The sequence below is a fragment of the Megascapheus bottae genome, chromosome 3 (genome assembly GCF_031878675.1).
Source record: "Megascapheus bottae isolate mThoBot1 chromosome 3, mThoBot2.hap1, whole genome shotgun sequence".
Taxonomy (NCBI): domain Eukaryota; kingdom Metazoa; phylum Chordata; class Mammalia; order Rodentia; family Geomyidae; genus Megascapheus; species Megascapheus bottae.
This window is the reverse complement of record NC_143511.1, coordinates 33,867,494-33,888,358: the sequence shown is the minus strand read 5'-3', so window position 1 is coordinate 33,888,358 and position 20,865 is coordinate 33,867,494. Positions and strand designations below refer to the sequence as shown.

General features: G+C 52.0%; 1 protein-coding gene across 1 annotated transcript in view; it reads right to left on the bottom strand.

Moving 5' to 3' along the window:
• The window catches only part of Card11 (caspase recruitment domain family member 11), a 70,965-nt gene that overhangs the window by 11,673 nt on the left and 38,427 nt on the right, over positions 1-20,865 (bottom strand). The window contains exons 3-17 of the mRNA XM_090329833.1: positions 18,075-18,296; positions 16,452-16,589; positions 14,976-15,301; positions 11,028-11,207; positions 9,218-9,370; positions 8,498-8,623; positions 7,754-7,951; positions 7,063-7,239; positions 6,651-6,702; positions 5,696-5,781; positions 4,901-5,001; positions 3,420-3,472; positions 1,449-1,572; positions 920-1,121; positions 585-711 (exon numbers count right to left, since the gene is read on the bottom strand). Of these exons, the coding sequence (XP_090185959.1) occupies positions 585-711; positions 920-1,121; positions 1,449-1,572; positions 3,420-3,472; positions 4,901-5,001; positions 5,696-5,781; positions 6,651-6,702; positions 7,063-7,239; positions 7,754-7,951; positions 8,498-8,623; positions 9,218-9,370; positions 11,028-11,207; positions 14,976-15,301; positions 16,452-16,589; positions 18,075-18,296 (2,265 nt within the window). The remainder of the gene's footprint in view (positions 1-584; positions 712-919; positions 1,122-1,448; positions 1,573-3,419; positions 3,473-4,900; positions 5,002-5,695; positions 5,782-6,650; positions 6,703-7,062; positions 7,240-7,753; positions 7,952-8,497; positions 8,624-9,217; positions 9,371-11,027; positions 11,208-14,975; positions 15,302-16,451; positions 16,590-18,074; positions 18,297-20,865) is intronic.

Sequence of the window (20,865 nt, the reverse complement as noted above, 5' to 3'; positions counted from 1 at the left end):
TCAGCCCTGTGTTTGGGGACAGAGCATCTTTATTATCTGCAGCAGTGCAAACACTGCTGGAAGGGACGAGGGATCCGCTAGAGGAGTTGGCTATTTATTCTCTGCTGAAACATTCATGAGCCCTGTGGTTAAAAATAAGATCCAGCTGCAGAGAAAATCATGCAGGAAAACCCAAGGTGAGAATAGAAATCAGATTTGGGGAACCAAACAGAGCCACATTGCCCGGGAGCTAGAACCGACAGAGGAGCTGTGATTGGAAACCGCAGGGGGTGAAGAGATGAAGGCAGGGGAGGCCAGCTCACCCTCCTGGGGTTGGGGGAAGAGGACCCCTGGATGCTGTGATGTGGTCCAGGGAAGATGAAAACTTCCACCAGGCAGAGTCTGGGCAGAGCTGACCCGGCTAGGACTACTGCGTCCAATGAAACCAGTTAGGCAGCAGGAAGCCCAGCATGACGGGGCATGGAAAAGCTTTCATTCCCCAATTCTCCTCCAAACATGCCCGCTGGACCACGCTCCCCTCACTGGGGCTGACAGGGGCTTGGTGGGCCCAAGGTCGGGGAGCCCTGGTGTGTCTGGGTCCTCACCTTCCTGGTTGACCTTGTAGTGCAGTGTGATGGGGCCGCTGCACCTCTGGATGGTCCAGCGGGCCTCCTCCTTCGTGCATGCGTCTAAGGGGACGCTCTGCCGCTCCCCTCGGATGCATCCTTCCAGCTAGGAGCAAAGGCATGGTTCCTCAGGGCTCTGCCAGCCAGCTCAGGGCAGAGTGGGTAGGCTGCTTGTCCCCTCCCCCGGGCAACAAGATCCAGTGGTGGCTAGCATGGACAGTGGTGGCCAGCTCAGGGCCTCCTGGGGGGTTGAGGAGGACATGTGCATGGAGGGGGGCTGGTTTCTTGGGCCTTGGGAGCCCCCAACTCCTCACCAGCAGCAGTTGGTGGCCCTCGTGCAGTCCTGCCCTCTCCGCCACGGAGCCTGGCTTGACGCTGTGGATGAAGCTGCCCCGGGCATTGCCCCCGAGCAGAGTGAGCTGGCTGATCAGGCCGTCGCCGCTGAGCGTCGTGTGCTGCACTGAGGCCCCGGGTCCCCGCACATGGCCCCCCAACGTCACTGAGGGCCGGAAGGGTCTGGGGTGGGAAATAAAGCAGTGGTCAGCTGGCAGCTGGGCTGCCTAGGCCACGGCCCTCAGGGTCTCTCCGGCCTCCGGGTTCCAAGTCACAGATGGATCTACGACCCAACTACTGGCCCTAGTTCTGTCTTCTTGTTGCCACCAGAGACGGGACTGCCCAAGCCCTGGACTCTGTGCCTCAGTGATCACCGTGGAGCCTGGAGACTGTGAGGTATCTGCATCCTACCTCCTCCTCACTCACTCTATAGCTCCAGAAAACACCCCTCTCCCCTCTTCCCCTGCCTGCCCCCGCCCCCCAGGCCACCTTTGCCTCAACCAACCATACCTTTCTAGAGAGAACTTTCTAAACATGAGGTTGACCTGCTCCAGATCGTAGGCATCCAGGCCCTCAGACTGGTGGGAGGAGGAGGAGGAGTGGATGGAGGGGGGACCGAAGGAGCAGCGTTCATCTGCAAAGGAGACAGGGCAGGCTGTTAGAACCCAGGAGCACCAGCAGGGAGCACTGAAGCGTATCTCTGGATAACCCCAGCACAGCCTGTGATGACCTTCTTTCTTTTTCCTTCAGGTTTTAGATTAGATTGTGTGTTTTGACCAAGGCCAAGCTCTGATCCTGATCTTCTCATCTCTACCTCCTGATTAGCTATGACTACATGCCCAGCTCTCTTAGTTTTTTGGGGGGGGATTGTAGGGGGTTGGTTCTGGGGCTTGAACTCTGGAGCTTGGTGCTGTCCCTGAGCTTTTGTGCTTAAGGCTAATGCTCTACCACTTTGAACCATGGAACCACTTCTGGTTTTCTGGTGGTTACCTGGAGATAAGAATCTCATGGTCTTTCCTGCCCCAGCTGGCTTTAAACTATGATCCTTACATCTCAGCCTCCTGTGTAGCTACGATGAGAGGCATGAGCCACCAGTGCTTGGCTCAGCCTGATTGATTTTTAACTAGGCTCCTAGATTTTCATTTTGTGACCTCTTGAAATCTCATCGCCCCTACCTCTCAGATCCCCAGGTTAGGGGACCGGGGTCTCTCCTACCCCTCCCACTCAGGCCCCAGGGAAACATGGGGTTGCTTTGCAGAGCTTTGGACTCTGGCTTGCAGATCCTGTTCAGGGCTGATAACAAGAACTCTGCAGAGAGGATTCCCCCGCCCCCCACCCTGACACTGCAAAGTACTTTGGATGGTTGCCCAGGATTCTCTTCCTTACTTCCCCTCTGCAAGACTCATCCAGCTCCACTCATTACCCAGCCTTTAGTAGGTGCTAACCTCCCTTTAATACTCCAGCGCATCTGACAGGGCCCAATTAGGGATGGCCACTAGTCTTTTTGGTTCATCCACAGGCCAATCAACTGGCAAGAGGCCCGAGGCAGGGCTGGGGATTTCAGGAGCTGGCATGGCATAGCAGCAGGGGTGGGGGGGCAGATTCTGAGCCAGGCTCCCTAGCCGCCAGCTCTGCAGGATGACAGGGCACAGCCACCCGCCTGCCCCCCCCTCCTCCCGCTGACCTACCCAGATGTGGCTCAAGCTTGCCCATCTGCAGCTTTTTGCTCTATTTATTCACAGCAGTGACACTGTGGTTTGTCCTGGGGAGGACTTGGGGATGGAAAGCTGTGTTCTGGGCACCTGGTGTAGGGTTGGCTGGACCCGGCTTCTTGGCTGGCACAGCACATGCACATTCTGTCCCCTGAGGCCCTGGTTCCTGGCTCTGTGTATGACTGTTTTGGGTTCATAGGCATGTCCACATGGCCCAGCTCTGCCCTTGGGAGGCCATACCTCAGTGATGAGTGTCCACCTCTGCTTTAGGGGACCAAATATCAACTCCAGTGCCCCTGCAATGCAAGCACTGCCCCCCCCCCTCAGCCTGGCACTCTTAAGAAATGGAAACTGAAGCTTTGCCAAGGTTCCTGCTCCCCTCTTCCCCACCCCCTTGTTCTTCTGTACCCCGGAGACCCTAGTTTTTCATCCGAGAATGACAGGAACCACAGCCCCTCAGATAGCTGCTGTCCCCAGCTTGGCCTTGCCTTGAGTGACAAAGCTCAGGGACAGCGCTCAGATCCCAAGTTCAGCAACAACAAACCTCTGTGGCCTTGTGCAGCATCAGGTGGATCCAACTGGGTCCAAAACCAAGAGCAGCTCCCCACCCCACCCCCATTACCCTTACCTCAGCTCCAACCCCAAGCAAAGCTCTGAATGCCTTCCACACACTTCCTGCAGCCCTACTATGCATCTCACCCACGCACCCTGGCACTTCTGCCCTGGCCAGGGCTCCCCCCGGGCCTCTCGGAGGCGGCAGGCAACATACCATCCAGGTCCAAGGTGTCAAAGCCACCGCTGTCGTTATCCTCTTCCACAATGCTGCAGGGCGGGAGGGTGGGAAGGGCTCTGTGGTGAGCATGCAGGGAAGGGGGAAGCTTCTAGAACAACCAAGATGCCCAGGTTCTGAGAGGGCCATGTGAAGGGAGAGGAAGGGTGCTTTAGGGTGCAGAGGAAGGGAGAAGAGGGCCAGAGGTGGCTGGAGGGTAGAGTGGGGGGAGCTGGCTGTGTGGGGAGCCTGGGCTCACTCTCGATGCATGAGACCCCGACAGTACCTGCCATCCCATTTTGGCTTTGCTGGGTCCTCGGACAGCAGAGGGGCATAAGCCCCTTGTGGACCACAGGGCTGGCCTGGGGCGGGATACCATGTGGGGAGTTCCCACATGCAAGGCCAATGGAGGGGCTCAGGAAGGGCTCCAGATCAGGCCAGGGAATGTCATGCTGTGAGGCCCCAGCCAGCAGGACTGGGGATGGTCCCTAGTTTCCCGGCTTCCCCTTGCTCTCAGCCCCAGCGAGCTGTCAATGCCATTATTATTATTCACACTCCAAGCTCACTGGGAACAAAGGGCTGCCAGGTGCCAGTGACTCCCGCCTGTAATTCTGGCTACTCAGGAGGCTGAGACCTGAGGATCAAGGTTCAAAACCAGTCCAGGTAGGAAAGTCCATGAGACTGTTACCTCCAATGACCACTTAAAAGCCAGAAGTGGAGTTGTGGCTCAAGTGGCAGAGCAACAGTCTTGAGTGGAAAAGCTCAGGGCCAGTGCTCAGGCCCTGAGTTCAAGTCTCAGTAGCAGCATAAGAAGGAAGAGAATCCTCACCTCCATAGCCACCTGGCCCTTACAGATTATGATGGCTCATTTTGTATAGAGATAGATAGATATAGATGAACAGATCAGGTGGATTTGGGGAGGTGAAGGAGGGCGGGAGCAGCGTGTACTTCTTAACATTTGTCCAAAAAAATGCCGCGTTCTTGTGCCTTGAGATCAGGACCCTTCTTTCTGGGCAGCAGGGGCCAGGGCCACAGGGTGTGTGTGTGCGTGCTTGTGTGTGCGTGTGTGTGTGTGCGTGTGTGTGTGTGTGGTACTGGGGTTTGCTAGACAGGCTTTCTACCACTTGAGGCATGACGGTTTTTGCTTTCGTTGTTGTTCAGGCAGGTTTGAGTTTTTGCCCAGGTGAGCTTCCAACTATAATCTTCCTCATCACTGCCTCCCGAGTCAGGGGAAGGAATTACAGGAGTCTATCCACACGCTTGGCTTGTTTGTTGAGGTGGGGGCTCATGAACTTTTTGCAGGGCTGAGCTTCTAACCTCGGCCCTCCCAAGTTCTCTCTCTCGAGTAGCTGGAGTCAGACAGGAGCCTTGTGCCCAAGGCAGGTTTCATCATCTGACAGTCGCCCTCCCTGCTTGCCCTAAGGTCGTGGCTTGGGGGTGGGGGCGCAGGTAAGTGTGCATCGCCTGGTGGTGGTGCTCACCTTCGGTGAGGCATGTCTTCCTTGCAGCGCCGGACGATGGAATCGGTCCCTGGGGGCTCGGCCGTGGTGGACATGAGGCTGCTTCGACTGCGATGAGGCTGCTGGAAACAGGGGCACAGTGGGGCTATGGCAATGCCCCCCCGCCCCCGGGCCTAATTGCTAAGCAGCTGGGACCCACAGCAGATGTGCGGAGTGATCTCAGCCAGCGGAGACTGGGGACCCACAGGGCTGGAGGCACAGCTGCCCGCTGAATGGGGTGGGCCCCGAGCAGAGCTGGGAGCTCTGCCTCGGGACTCTGAGCCCTAGGTGCTCCTGTGCTCTGAATACAGAGAAGATCATGTGTATGTGTGGGGGGCAGGTAGAGGGGGTCTGCACTGGAGGGGTGGGAAACACTGACCCAGGCCACTGTCCGTGGCTGTCGTGGCTAAGAGTCTCTGATAGGGCTCAGGTACCTGGGGCTGGGAATTTAGACTCCTGGGCTTCATTGCTGTCTGGCTGGGGTGAGGGACCTCAGGTGGTGTTGGGGACCCTGGTGCTGGGGAAGTCTCCCCCAGGTGGCTCGCCAGGATGAGAAGCAGAATTCTGGAGTCGCAGCCTTGCCTGGTGCCAGACCCTACCCACCCCCCACCCCAGCCTGGGGCCCTCCTCCCGCCAAGTGTTAAATTGGGAAAGGAGGAGGCAAAGAAGGTGCAAATGTGTTGGGAAGCCTGCGGGCATTTTTCAACAAACATCTGGGAATGGGGGCTGCAGCCCCAGGGCAGGGGTGTGTGTGTAGGGGGGCGGGGCTCAGCTTACCATATCACAGAAGGAGCCCGTGGTGGCCGGGAGCGAGCGAGAGGAGCCGGGGCTGCAGCCTGTGCAGTCATCTTCTACCCCCTTTCCTATCCTCAGTGGAGGCCAGACCGGGTGGGAGAGGGAGAGGTCATAGGGGTGGGGAGGGTTGTGGCAGAAAGGAGGGAGAGAAAAAAGGAAATCAGAGATGGTTGGTGCCACAAACTGCCACTCCTCCTGGGCCTTGCTGAGGCCTCCTCTTCCTTGCTCTGTAAGGGGCTGTCTGGGCTGCTGTGTGTCCACCACGCCATCCCGGGGGAGACAGCTAGGCCATCCGAGTCCCCTGACCTCCCGCTCTGTGTCTGCACAGCTCATCTTCCAGCCCCTCATGGCCAGGCCCTGCCCTGCCCTGTTCTTAGCTGACCCAGAACCTGGAACGAGGAAGCCCAGCAGGCCCAGCCCCCTTAGGAGTGGAGTCCAGGCCCTGGGGTGTGGTTCTCTGTCTGCTTGGGGACACCACTCTGCTTCTCACAGGCCCCAGGCTCTATGCATACTCCTTTCAACAACAAAAAGGGCCTGGAGATACCAGAGCGAGCTGGACCAGGCCTGAAAATATTTGCCAAGAGCTCAGGCCAACTCCCCCCGCCCCAAAGCCTCATTTCCAATGCTGTCCCGCTCTGGGTTCAGGACTCCAGGGTAGCAACGTTCAGCACTGTGCACTGCCTGGGTCTACCCACTCTCCTGTCCTCCCATCTACTGTCAGTCTGTGGGACAAACTCCATCTTCCTTACCAGGCAGCTTCAACTTCCCTCTCGCCTTCCCACCTCCCACCTCCGCACTGGGGCATCCTCCCCACATGCCGCAGGGAGGGGGGCAGGGGCACGTGGGATTTTGATTACATGGGATTGCTCCCTGCTGAGATCCCCAGGACGCCCCCAAGGTGGTAGATGAGGGTGAGAGGCAGGAGACACTCACTAACCTTGAACTTCCGACACCCGCTTCAGGCTGATGGGGGATTTGGTTCTCTGCAGCTGAGAAAAGAGAGGGCATGAAGTTTGAATTCAGGACTTGATGCTTGCTAGACAGGTGCTCTGCTACTTGAGTCAGGCAGACAGTCTTTTTGGTTTCACTTTTTCCAGGTAGGGTCTCTTATGTTTTGGCCTGGGTTGGTTCAGGACTGTGTCTCCTATGTTAACCACAGGGTAGAGCTAGCCTGCCTGCCTGCCTGTCTTAAGGGTGAAGGGAACAAATAAAACAAACAGACACCATGCCTTGGTATGAATTCCCTCTCTAGGGCTGATATGGCAAGTCATTCCAGGCAGAGCCCTCGGTGGCCTGCAGGGGGCGCCTGTTCCCCACCCTCCAGGTTGGGACTGATTGACAGCTGGTACCTGGACGCCCTTCAGGTTCATCCTGCGCCTGGGAGGGTGGTAGGGCAGGAAGTACTTGCTGTCCTCCGGGGAGTCCTCGGAGGTGGAGGAGTCATCCGCTTCCTGCCCGTTGGTCCTGGGGCTGGTGTCCCCAAAGTGCTGGTTGATGATGGCAGCTGGCAGGCTTCGGGGTAGACTCTGCACACAGGGGTGGGGGGCTGGTGCCCGGAATTGCAGCTCCTGATCCTCAGCCCCCCCCATTTCTCCTGCCTCACTTCCTCCCAGCAGGGCCTTGGCCTTCTTCTCGGGGGACAGGCTCCTGGACTCATACTCAGGGGTGTGTTGTGTGTGTGTCGTGTGTACCAGTATACCGGGGCTTGAACTCAGGGTCTGGGCGCTGTCTCTTAGCTTTTTCACTTAAGGTTAGCCCTCTGCCACTGGAGCCACAGCTCTACTTCTGGTTTTCTAAGGGTTCATGGGAGATAAGAGTCTCATGGACTCCCCTTCTCTCCTGGCTTTGAGCCTAGATCCTTAGATCTCTGCCTCTGAGTGGCTGGGATTACAGGCATGAGCCACTAGTGTTGGACTTTATTTTCCAACTTTGAAGCTAATTCAGGTTCTGTCGGCAGTGTGCACAGGGGGACGGGGCGTGCTGGCCAGCAGTCAGCTGCCTCCTGTGGGGGCCTGGTCGTGCGAGGCCCGGCCCACCCACCTGGTCGAGGCTGCTGCTGTCCCTGGACAGGCGTCGGAGCTTGCTCTCCAGGTTGATGATGCAGGCCTCACGCCGCACCATCTCGATGCGCATCTCGTCGTTCCTCTCCTCCAGCTCTCGGATCTGCTTCCGGTACTTGTCCTTCTCCAGCAGGCACTGTGAGTACTGCGTCTGGGCTTCATCGCGGGAGTGGAAGGCCTGCAGGATGGAGACACCTGACCTTTCACCCAGGAAGACCCCCGGGGGTCCCAGGGACATCTCCCACCCAAGGTGGCGCACTGTGTCTCTCGACTGACTCTTGGTGAGATGGGCCTCAAGTGGCTGAGCATTGGCAAGGGACCATGTGAAAACTCCAGCACTGCCAAAAACCAAAACAAAACGAAAAACATGTTCTGCAGGTGAGCCCTTGGAGTCTTACTTAGGCCCTGTGAGCCCCAAATGCCTGTGGATTCCAGAAGCCTCCTAGATGGCCAGGGTAGGTTTAATCTCAGTGCCTTGTGCTCCATCATGGAGTCACAACCTGGCCTTTCATGCTGCAGCTATTTTCCAGATAAGGTCTTACGCTATTTTTACCTTGGAGCCAGCCTCAGACTACAATCTTCCTATCTCTGGGACGGCAGGCATACACTTCCATGCCTGGCTTGGGATTTACGGGCCATTCCTGTGTGAATGGCCTGGGGCCCAGGGACTGGGTGTGGGTGTGGGTGGGGCTGGGGCAGCGGGGCTGGGGCTGGCTTGGCGTACCTGGTCCCGCTCCCGCTCCACCTCCTCCAGCTGCAGCATGACAGTGTTCATGCGGTGCTTGTACATCTCACAGTCCTTCCCCAGCGTGGAGCACTTCAGCTCCAGGTCCTCCTTCTCCTCCAGGTACTGTGGGAGAGCAACGTCACAAATCAATGCGGGCCACAAGCCATCAACAGGTCAGGGTGGGTGGCTTACTTTCTAGCTGTGCTGCCCAGAGCGGCTTGTCCCACCCCACATGGCCGGAGCATGGCCTGCCCAAGAAGCAACTACCTCACCCAAAGGGATCATGATCAGATGCTGCTCAATCAGCAACAGATGCAGGAGGACAACGCAGAAGCACTGTGTGCCCTGAGTGGCTTCTTTCCCCAGTTAGTCCTTGGGAAGCATGTGGCTCACGCCTGGAATCCTAGCTACTCAGAAGACTGAGATCTGAGGATCATGGTTTGAAGCTGGCCCAGACAGAAAAGTCAGTGAGACTCATCTCCAATAGCCACCAGAAAACCAGAAGTGGTTTTGTGGCTCAAGTGATAAAGTGCTAGCCTACCACAATGTTCAGGTCCTGAGTTCAAGCCCTAGTACTGTGTACTGTGCATGCATGTGCGCGTGTGTACGTGCACACACGTGCACGCACACACACATGTGCACACAAGCGCATAGCTCCTAGCGGGCAGGGATCAGGCTGGGCAGACGCTGAGCCTGGGACTCCCCAGGGGCCGCTACCTTGTCACGAAGCTCCTCGGCCTGGCGCACCTCCTCCTGAAGGTTGTAGATCTTATTGACAAGCTCCTGCCGGTCCTCTAGCGCCTCCTTCCGGTCATGTTCCAAGATGTCCAGGATGGCTTTGTCCGAGTCTGGGAGGCTGCGCTTGCCGGCCTGGGAGGTGGGAGAAGCAAGGTGAACAGGGAGGGCGGGAACAGAGGAGGTGGATGGGGAGGGGGCTGAAGGTTTTGTGCCAGAGGAGGCGGAGTTTCTCTTGGGGACTTTAAGCAGCTTATCATCTAAGAAATTGATCGCCTGGAAAGATGCGGAAAACCCACTGTGTCCAGTGGGAGCTCACGCCGAGTGTCCTGCCAGGAGCTGCAGCTGCTTCTCCTGACTCGTGGGCCATGATGAGTACACCCCCAGATCCCCAGAATGCCACACCCAAATACCCAATAATCTGCTCCAACTAGTGCAGGATTCAGCCTCTGCTTGAAGCCTAGCCATGGCCCACCACTGGTCAGCCTTGTTGGGCCATAGTTTGTTTTATTTATTTATTTATTATTTATTGCCAGTTCTGTGGTTTGAACTAAGGGCCTGGCACGGTCCCTGAGCTTCTTTTGCTCAAGGCCAGCACTCCACCACTTGAGCCACAGTGTCGCTTCTGGCTCTTTCTTTCTTTCTTTCTTTCTTTCTTTCTTTCTTTCCTTCCTTCCTTCCTTCCTTCCCTCCCCCCTCTCCCCTTCCTTCCTTCCTTCCTTCCTTTCTTTCTTTCTTTCTTTCTTTCTTTCTTTCTTTCTTTCTTTCTTTCTTTCTTTCTTTCTTTCTTTCTTTCTTTCTTTCTTTCTTTCTTCCTTTCGATTGTGGGGTTTGAACTCCGGGCCTGGGCATATCCCCAAACTCTTCAGCTCAAAGCTACTGCCCTGCCCCTGGGCCTGGGTACTGTCCTTGAGCTCTTCAGCCCAAGGCTACTGCCCAACCCTTGGAGCCACAGCCCCACTTCTGCTTTCCTAGTAGTTAATTGGAGATGAGTCTCTTAGTCTTTAGTGCCTGGGATGGCTTTGAACCTTGATCCTCAGATCTCAGATTCTGGAGTAGCTAGGATTACAGGCATGAGCCAACCATGCCCGGTTTAGGCTTTTTCTTTTATGTGTTGCTGAAGAATCAAACCCAGGGGTAGATGCATGCTAGGCAAGCCACATTTCCAGCCCCTAGGGGAACATTCTATAGGGTGGAGAGGGGGCATCTTTTCCTTTTGAGGTGGGCATGTAGTTGAGTCTCTGACTGTCTAAGGATAAGGCTACTGATGCGCATTTTCCTTCTCATGGCACAAGGCATTAATTTCTGGGTAGATGGTGATTCTCAATGCATGTGACAGTGAGTGGACCTTTTATTTTGCAGTACTGGGATTTGAACTCAGGGCCTCATGCTCTTTAGGCAGAGGCTCTACCACCGGAATCATACTGCCTGTTCTTTTTTTCTGTTTCTTTTCTTTAGGTAGAATACAGTGCTTTTCCCTAGGCCTGGACAACGATCTTCCCATCTGCCTCCCACACAGCTGGGTTGACAGGCCTGGGCCTTCATTTCTTATTAGACACAAACTTACTTTTGTTTAAAGTATATCTCCTATAATGTCATGTCTCTGATAAGGGGGTGTGCTGTGTCACCCCGCTTCACAGAGGAGGAAAGCAAAGTGGTCAAGGTTGACATGCATTATCTGTGCCTTGCAGTTGGCAAAGTGGGACTGTGGACTCACCCAGACAGGGGTGGGCACGATGGCAAAGTCTCACCGGGCCCCGCCCATACCTGCATCACCATGGCAACGCCTCACCTGGATGACTGACTGCAGCTCCTGGATCTTGGTCTTCAACATCTCGTTTTCCCGCTCTAGCTCCAGGACCTGCTCTTTCTTCGGCCGGCTTTCAATGTCGTTCTTCAGTTTCAGTGACTGGTTTCTTTCCAGTTTACATTCCTCCTCCATCTTGTTCAGCCGGTGCTTCAGTTGGTCGATCTGAAACCCCAGAGAAGCAGAGGGGTGGGGGTACTGGTGGGGGGCACAGGGAGGTGCCCGTGGACCCCCAGACCCCACCCCAGACCCCTTCTTGCACAATCCAAACTCTGTCCTCCTCCTCCTTCCTGTTGGTGGCAAGGAAGGACTCCGAAACACTTTTCTGATAGCCATGCCTTCATAAGCTCAGTGGTAGAGACTTCCCTGGAGGGTAATTTAGATTTTTTTGGGGGGAGGGGTTTGCACTCACTAGACAGGTGCTCTGCCACTTACACTGCACCTCCAGTCCTCTTTTCATTTTCAGATAGTGTCTTAATTTTTTTTTGCCAGTCCTAGGGCTTGAACTTAGGGCCTGGACACTGTCCCTGGAAAGGGCTCAAGGCTAGCGCTTGGTCACTTGAGCCACAGCGCCATTTCCAGCTTTTTCTGTGTATGTGGTACTGAGGAATCGAACCCAGGGCTTCGTGCCTGCTAGGTGAGCACTCTACCACTAGGCTATCCATCAGCCCAAGTGTCTCAATTTTTATCTGGTGGGTCTTGGGCCATAATCCTTTAACCTAGCTTCCTGTGTAAATGAGACAGCAGGATGTGGGCCACTGTGTTGTGTCTGGCTTGTTGGATGAGATGGGGTGGTAACTTTTTGCTCTGACTGATCTTGAACTGCAATTCTCCCGATTGTCACCTCCCAAATAGCTGGGATTAAGGGCATAATGCCTATACCCAGCACCATTTTCTGAATATAAATATATGAGAGAAAGAACCTTAAGAAATGTGGCAGGCAGAGAGCGCAGCTTTGCATAGGACAAAGCCACTTGTACCGGCCTGAGATCTTGGACAAAGGGCCACACAAGGAAGCAACCTGGAGCAGAGAAATGACCAGGGACTCGGCTAGTGGGACGGCCTTCCCTTCTGACACATCTTTTCATTTTTAGTGTATCTTCAGGTAAGTGTCTAGAACAGGAGAACATTTTAGTGTGCAACCTCTCGGATTGATCATGCAAAACCAATTCCTTTCAGCATCTCTGAAGATTAATTAGCCCAGTGTTCCAGGGAGGGAAGGGGGGCGGCCCACATTTCCTATACCATTGCAGGTCTTACTCTGCCCAAAACTCACAGTGCAGAAATTCAGCAACCCAACCACACCAATATTATATCTCTTACAAATGGAACAAAACAACACCAAAAAACCCAAGACCAACAGCCAAGAAAGCGGTAGAGGCAGAATCTAATATAGAATTTCACTGCTCACACCCTGAGCTGAAATGCTCTACTGCCCGCCAGACCACAGACTCAATTCACCGGAATGCTCCTGGATTGTTTACCGATCTGTCTGCCTCACTAAATCCTAAGTCACCCGAGCAGAGCTCAGGTTATTTATCCCTGTGTCCCTCGCGGTGCTTAGCACAGTGTCTTACACATGGCAGGTGCTTCATAAATATTCCGAGAGACTATTTTCCACCCAGCAACCAGAGTGATCCTTCTCAGATATAAATCAGCTGTCACTCTCCAGCTCTCAATCCTTCAGCAGCTTCCATCACAACTGGAATAAATCCCACAGTTCTCACCATGGCTCCTATACATGGAGCCCAGCTGGCCCCCTCATCTTTCCCATTTCCTCTAGTACCACTGGCTCATTTGGTTTCGACCTCACTGTCTCTCCTGACATTAAGGGAGAAAAAAAAAAAGCCAAACTTAAAAAACCAAGCAGGCCTCTTCTCTAGGGTCCCTGAAGTTATATTATCTTCCCTTTCATGGCTTGTTCCCATTCTTGTTCACTGGTTCCCTTTTTAGATACCATTCCTGACCATTCTAGATGAGAGAGCACTTTGCTGGGCATGGTGAGGCATTCTCATATTCCCAGCTAATAAAAAGAATTGTGAGCTGGGCGCCCATTATCCTAGCTACTCTGGAGGCTGAGATCTGAGGATCTCAGGTCAAAGCCAGCCTGGGATGAAAATCCTGGGAGACTCTTATCTCCAATTAAACACCAGAAAACCCGAAGTGGTGCTGTGATTTAAGTGGTAGAGTGATAGCCTTGAGCTGAAGAGCTCAGGGACAGTGCCCGGGCCCAGAGTTCAATCCCCATGACTGACAAAAAGAAAAAAAAAGAAAGAAAGAAAGAGAAAGAGAGAAAGAAAGAGAAAGAAAGAAAGAAAGAAAGAAAGAAAGAAAGAAAGAAAGAAAGAAAAGGATTGTAGTTCAAAGTCAATGGGGACAAAAATTTAGGGAGAGCTCTCCAACTCAACAAATAGCCAGGTATAGCTATACATATCTGTCATCCAAGGAGGCAGAGGTAAGAGGATCTCAGTCTGAGGCTAGCTTTCAGAACTGGTGAGTGACCCTTTCTGAAAAATAACTGAAATTGAAGAAGGGATGTCAGGGTAACTCAAGTGACAGAACACCTTTCTAGCAGGTATCAAGACCCTGAGTTCAAACCCCAATATCACCCAAACAAAGCCAACATAAAAGCACCTTTCTTCATTCTGTTGTCCTTCCATCTTCCAGTCCTGATAGCACTCAGCCTACCAGGGTTTGATGGACATGTTTTCTGATTATAATGTGCGCTCGCCGACAGGCAGCACTCTCAGCCTTAAGGGTCAGAGCATTGTGACATTCGATAAATGCAAGGAAGGGGTGGATAACACAAGCCCCCTCCCTCCTCTACTTAGCAAGTAAACTTGTGAAGCATGTCAATCATGTGGCTGGTGGGTGTGCACTGATAAATGAAATGACTGTCCCAGTGGGCTGAGAACAGCATGCTGAGCGGTGTGGATACAGGCATGATGGACAGGCCTGGCCCCAAGGAGCTCAGCCTCTGATGAACAGGTGCTGTGTTTATTTCCTCACTCCTTCTCCTCAGCCTGGTAATCTGCAGCCCAGGTGCTCCAATCTCCCTATCATAATAGGGCGGTGTTCTCCTATTTCTCCTCTCATTTTTCCTGAGGCAGAGAACAAGGATGCATGCTTGCACATGCACAGAGCAGATCTAGGTGTATTGAGCTCATGGGGGCTTTAGGCGCATACTTGCACATGTGCAGAGCAGATCTAGGCGCACGGCGCTCTTGGGGGTTTTACTGCATGTGCTGTACATGCGCAGACTGGATCAAGATACATGAAGCTCCTAGAAGCCTTCTGCACATGCCAGCACATGCACAGAGAAAGCACAGGTGTGAAGCACTGCTGTCTGCTCACGCATGTGCAGGACATCTGTAGACCCCTTCCCTCACTGTGTGGGCAGGAAGATCCTGGTGGGGAGAAGGGGTGGGAGGAGTGCAAGCATTTTTCTGCAGGTGCCTATGATTTTTTTTTTTTTTTGGTGTGCCAGTCTTGGGCCTTGAGCTCAGGGCCTGAGCACCGTCCTTGGACTTTCTCAAGGCTAGAGCTCTACCACTTGAGCCTCAGCACCACTTCCTGCTTTTTTCTATGTATGTGGTACCGAGGAATCGAACCCAGGTTTTCATGCGTGTTAGGCAAGCACTCTACCACTAGGCCAAACTCCCAGCCCACTCATGATTTTTAAAATGGTATTTCTATTCATTTATTTTTTGAAAAAAAAAGAAAAAAAAGTAAATTCAAATATATCTGGGGTCCAATATTTTCTTCAAATTGTACTTCAAGCAAGAAAAATGGGGGCAGGACCACCACAAATGCTGCAGTTATTAAAAGGTAACAAATGAATTCTGTACCTCCTGCTGGTGTAGAGCCCTGGCTTGGTGACCAGGACTCCATCCCTCCCCAGCCAGCCCCCCAACCCATCCCCCCAGGCCCCACCTCAAGCTGGAGGTCCCGGCTCCTCATCACCGCCATGTTCTTCTCCTCGCTGAGCTGGGCGTAGCGCATGGCCAGGTTGTAGTTGTCATCCTTGACCTTGACCAGCTCGTCGTTGTAGCCATCGCGCTCCTCCTTCATCTTGTGGTAGCGGTCCTGGAAGGTCTGCAGCTCCACCCGCGTCAGCAGCAGCTGCTTCTTTTCATCCTCCAGCTGCCGTGCCTTGGCCAGCAGCTCGCAGCGCTGCAGGTCCTTGGCCTTCATCTGCTGCTGCAGCTTGATGACCTCGTTCATCAGGAAGTGCGTGAGGCCCTCGTGGCCCTCCTCCACTGTGGAGAGGGGGCTCTGGTCAGGCCCCAGGCTGGGGAGGGGCAACCAGCTCCCACGAGGCGGGGGAGGGGGGCAGATGTCATTTATTTACTCATTTGTTCACCAACGTCTTTCTAAGCTCTGACAGACCCTTCAGCATTGGGGAGTCAAGATGAGCAAAACAGCCCAATGTTGGTAGAACGTAATGCCTAAGAAGAGGGACAGGCATTAAAGAAGAACAAAAAAATTCAGGTGGTTCTGTGGCTCAAACTGGTAAAGGGCTATCAATGAAAGCTCAGGGACAGTGCCCAGGCCCTGAGTTCAAGCCCCAGGACTGAGAAAGGAAGACAGGAAGGAAGGAAGGAAGGAAGGAAGGAAGGAAGGAAGGAAGGAAGATCAGGTCACACACATATAGCATTCGTCTGTGTGGGTTTCACAAGATAAAGGCATTATGTGTCCATGACTGAGTGCAGTGTGGGACCAGAGCCAGTCTGGGTGGCAGCAGTCAGAGAAGGGAGAACTTTTCCTAGGAGAAAAAGTTCAAGGGAAAGTGCATCATCCTGGAGGGTATACCACCACTGTCAGGGCCACATGGAGGAGGGAGGGGCTTCCAAAAGTGAAGGACGATTCAAGTGTTGGAACAAAGGAGAGGAAGAGTGAGATGGAGGCAGAAAGGGGAGGCCAGGAGGACTTGGGAGTCCAGGTCTTTATATAGAGGAATGGAAAACCATGGGAGGGGCCCAAGCAGGAGACAAGGCATGAAGAGAATGGAGAAAGCATTAGAGCCAGCCAGGAAATGAACGAGGGGTTGAAGGTCTGGGAGGGGATGGCCTGGAGACAGAGGTCTGAGTGAAGAACGTTTAGGAAGGAAGATTGTGTAGACATGGTGTCCCAGGGCTCTGGCCCACAGACCCTGGCAAGAGAGCAGGGAAGGCAGACATAAGCTGCGTACCCCCTCCTCCCAGCCTCTGGCTCCACAGATGAGATGTTTCACCAACACCCCACCTACTGTGGTTTGCCCCTGTCATCTGCCTCTCTCCATCAGGTGAAATTTGTGGTAGACATCCCAAAAGTCCAGCATGTGACAGACTCACAGCCTTCACATTGTCCTTTTGTGGGACACACATCTCCTGGTAGAGACTACATGTTTCTGAAGGCAGTGTCACTCACCCACAATGGTGGAGAATCTTCGAGTGGGCTCCTTTCCTGTCACCAGTTTGTACAGCTCTGGATAGTAAAATTCTAGGCTCTCCAAGAAGACCACGTAACCCCTTTGTCCCTTGGTATGCAGAATGTCCAACAATCGGCCTGCAAGGGGGGGGAGATGGTGAGCAAATCAGCCCTGAGAAGCCTGAACAGGGGTGGTCTCCCTTTGGGGGTCATATCCCAGATATGTCTCCACCAGCTTCTAGCATTTGCATTACCTTGGAGTCAACATGGCAGGCCCTCAGCAGGTTTTCAGTGAGTATTTATTTATCTTAGTTGAATAAAAAGGTAGAAATGGGATACGTGGGATCTTAGCCACAAGAAGTCATGAGTTTTGGGAGTTTTTTAATTGGCCAGGGCCAAAATCACCCATGCATGTATTGGGTTTTCTGTGGCTGAAGGAGGCTGGAAGCACACGGGATATATGTTTTCAGAGATTCTCATGGGAAGATCAGTATTTTAGTGGGAGCTAGGGAAACCACAGGCAGGAGACAGAGCTCTTCAGAGGGGGTGTGCCCTCAGAGATGACTGTGGGATCTCAGTTGCTATGAGGGCTCCTGGTGGGAAATGTGATCTTTTCCCACACAGAGCCCAGAAGCCCCTCCCGGAGCTGAGCATCATGCCCTTGAAACTCTAGGCAATGTCCTTGAGCTTTCTCAAGGCTAATGCTCTACCACTTCTGGTACTACAGCACCATTTCTGGCTTTTTCTATGTATGTGGTACCAAGGAATCAAACCCAGGGCTTCGTGCATACTAGGCAAACACTCTCCCACTAGGCCAAACTCCCAGCCCCCGGTTGTGATTTTTGAGTGGGAAATGAATGCATTTTAAGACATTTGCAAAGCTGTAATGTGGTATCAAGGTATTTATTTGCTTATGGTACTGAGCTTTGAACTCAGAATTCCACAGGCAAGTGTAGCAGGCCCAGATTACGTTGAGATGGGGTCTTGCTAACACTTTTCTTTTTGCCCAGGTTAGCATGGACACCAATCCTCCCATCTTTGCCTTGCAAATATCTGGTATTACAGGCACAGGCCATCACACTTGGCCTATTTATTTATGCATTAGCCAGTAATCAGGGCTTGAACTCAGGATCTAGTGTCTTGCTTGGTTTGCTGGAATTAGCTCTCTAGCCCAGCTTTTTCCCGGTTATCTGGCAGTAAGAGTCCCATAGACTTTTCTGTTTGGGTCGGTGTGGACTTCCAATCCTCCAGATGTCAGTCTTCCGAGTAGCGAGGATTATAGGTGTCTGGCTGTTTACTGCTTTCTATTTGTTGACAAAGTTCACAGGGATTATGAATCACTAGTATGACTTATTGTCTGCCAACATAATTGAAGGTGGTGCTAACATTCAGCTTATGGTTGTCAACTCCAGCTATAAATTCCAGGGGTCTGGGGGTGTGGCTTAAGTGGTGGAGTGAGTTCAAACTCCAGAAGTAAATAAATAGGAGGTATGAATTCCTCCCCGTGGCAACCTGAGGGAGCGTCTGAGTTATACAGTGGGGACAGCGGTGGGTAGTGCTCTATGGACCCCTGGCTTGGAGCTGGACCATCCTGCAGCAGGTGGGGGCACGGTGGGGGGTTACCTGCACGGTTGATCTTGGAGGGCAAGGTGGGCGCACTCAACACTTCATCCTCATCCTGCTCATCAATGACCTTGCACTGCCGCAGGTAGGGCGTGAGCTTGGCAGGGTTGATGTAGCGACTGAGCATGTGCCGATTGCACTCCACGTTCTCCCACAGGGCATCCTCCTCGTCCTTCAGTGTCTCCATGTAGTCCTCCATCTCCAGGCCTCCTTCCCGGACACCTAAACTCCAACAAGGTGGACCCAAGAGTTGGGGATAGCCCTGAGCATTTCTCTGAGAGTATCTTGGTAAGTTTTATTATTTCTTTTCTTCTCCTTCTTCTTTTTTAAGTTTTACTGTTAAGGTGAGATACAGAGGAGTTAAAGTTACGTAAGTCAGGGAATGAAAGGAAAGAAGAAAAAAAGAACAGCAAACAATACAATAAGAAACCTCTTGCTTCCATTTCTTTGAGTTTATTTCAATAAACTTCATTTTATATGATCATATGTATCTACTATTGAGCCGTCTAATTAACCATGTCCAGGTGTAATTATCTGGATTTACTTGTAGATATATAGGCACATTCTAATGACTACAATGAGGAAAACTGTGCAGCCTATGTGTCTTTGGGTCTGGCTTACTTTGCTTAGACAATGAGGTCTGCATGCACAATGGAATTCTATGTTTCTATCAGAAAAAATGCCATTGCCCCATTTGTAAGGAAATGAAAAGACTTGGAAAAAATTATATCGTGGTAAGTTAAAAAAAAAAGTGTAAGTTGGGTACTGGTACCTCCCGCTACTAGGGAGGCTGGGATCCTGAGGATTGCAGTTCAGCGCCAACTCAGGCAGAAAAGACGCTACCTCCCAAATAAGAAGCATAAAATGCACTCATGTGTGGTTCAGGTGGGATAGTGCCTGTCTAGCAAGAGGCACTGAGCTCAAACCTGTACTGGAAAAAGAAAAAAAAAGTTCCCCTTCTACAATTAATAGGTGTTAATAAATAAGTACAGTGGAGAAAAAAAGTACAAAGTATATATGTGTGAAAGGAGGATATGAACATAAATGCAAATATAAATGTATTCATTTATATCTAAACGTTCACAGTGAAAAGATAAGCCATAGCACTTCACGCTTGTGTATAATTTGGTGTATGTGCTGGTATTTGGGCTTGAACTCAGGGCTTTGTATTTTTACTTGGCTTTTTTTCCCCTCAAGGCTGGTGCTCCACCACTTGAGCCCCACCTCCACTAGTTACTTGAAGATAGAGTCTCATGGATGTTTTCTGTCTAGGCTGACTTTGAACCTTGATCATCAGATTGCAGTGTCCTGAGTAGCGGGGATTACAGGCGTGAGCCGTTTTAGGGAAAATACATGTAGATATAATTCAGTCTTTTGATTTCATTTTGCTCATTTCATTTGATTAAGATGTGGTCTTGATAGTCCGCCTAAGACAGATTTGAACTCATAACCCTCCTAGTCCAGCCTCCTGAGTGTTGGGATTAAAAGTATGCACCAACCATTGCACCCTACATAATTCATTCTTTTTTTCCTTTTCTTTCTTCTCTCTCTCACCCCCCCCACTCCCCCATCCCTGGTGGCACTAGGGATTGAATTCAGGGTTTCACACTTGATACTCAGTCACTCTACCTCTGAGCCATGCCCTCTTCATGCTGGTGACTGTTTTGAGGTAGGGTTTCACTTCCTTCTAAGGAATGTAGCTGGTATGTGATCCTCCTATTTTCAGCTTCCTGTCACAGCTGAGACAACAGAATCACACCACAATGCTCAGATTCTTCTGCTGAAGTAGAGCCCTGCGGACTTTTCTTCCCTAGTTGTCCTGGAACCCTGAGTTTCCTGATCTCAGCCTCCCAAGTAGCTGGGATTGTAGGGGTGAGCCACTGGCGCTGGGACAACACAGTCGGTGTGGAGATGTTTTCTTCATTTCGTGAAGAAACATTATCCTTTTAAAAGTCATTATTTTTCTCTAATAGCTGCCCTTCCTGCTCCAGAAAAATACATTTTCTGGGCTCTCCCCACTAATGGAATTATACTGTCGTCTTTTGTGGCTAGTTTCTTTCATTTAGCATAATTTTTAAGAATTCATTAATGTTGAAGCACATATCAAATTCTCCTTTAAAAAAATTGCCAAATGTAAAGAAAATGAGAAAAAATAAAAATAAAAAAATTGCCAAGTGATTTTTTTTTTTGGCTAGGCTGGTCTTGAACCACGATCCTACCCCTGCTTACAGCTGGGATGACAAACACTTGCTACCACACCTTGTCCTTCAAGATTAAGAGTCATACTAACGTTTTGCCAGGGCTTCCCTTGCACCGGGATCCTCCTATCTTCACTTCCCAGGTAGCTAGGATTATAGGCGCTGGCCACTGCACCCAGATCCCAAATGATTTTTCATTGTAGGGCTATGACCCGTGTTGTCTTGCCCCTCATCCATGGATGGACGTTTGAGTTATTTCTGTGGTATGAGCGGTGCTGCTATGGGCATTCCTGAGCAGGTGCTGGTGTGGATGTATGTTTTCAACCTCTAAGAGTGCAATGCCTGAGACATACGGTCAGTATGCATGTAACGTTCTGGGGCGCACGGCAGCCCTGCCATCCTGAGCTCCCCTGAGCAAGGTCTGGGCTCTCCTTCCCCATGTTCTTGCTAACTCCAGCTCTCCTCTATCTTTTATTACAGTCATCAGGCTGGATATGAAGTCTCACTGTGGTTTGGATTTGCATTTTCCTAATGACTAATGATGTGGAGCATCTTTCATTTGCATATTGGCCATTTGTGAAGAGAATTATCTA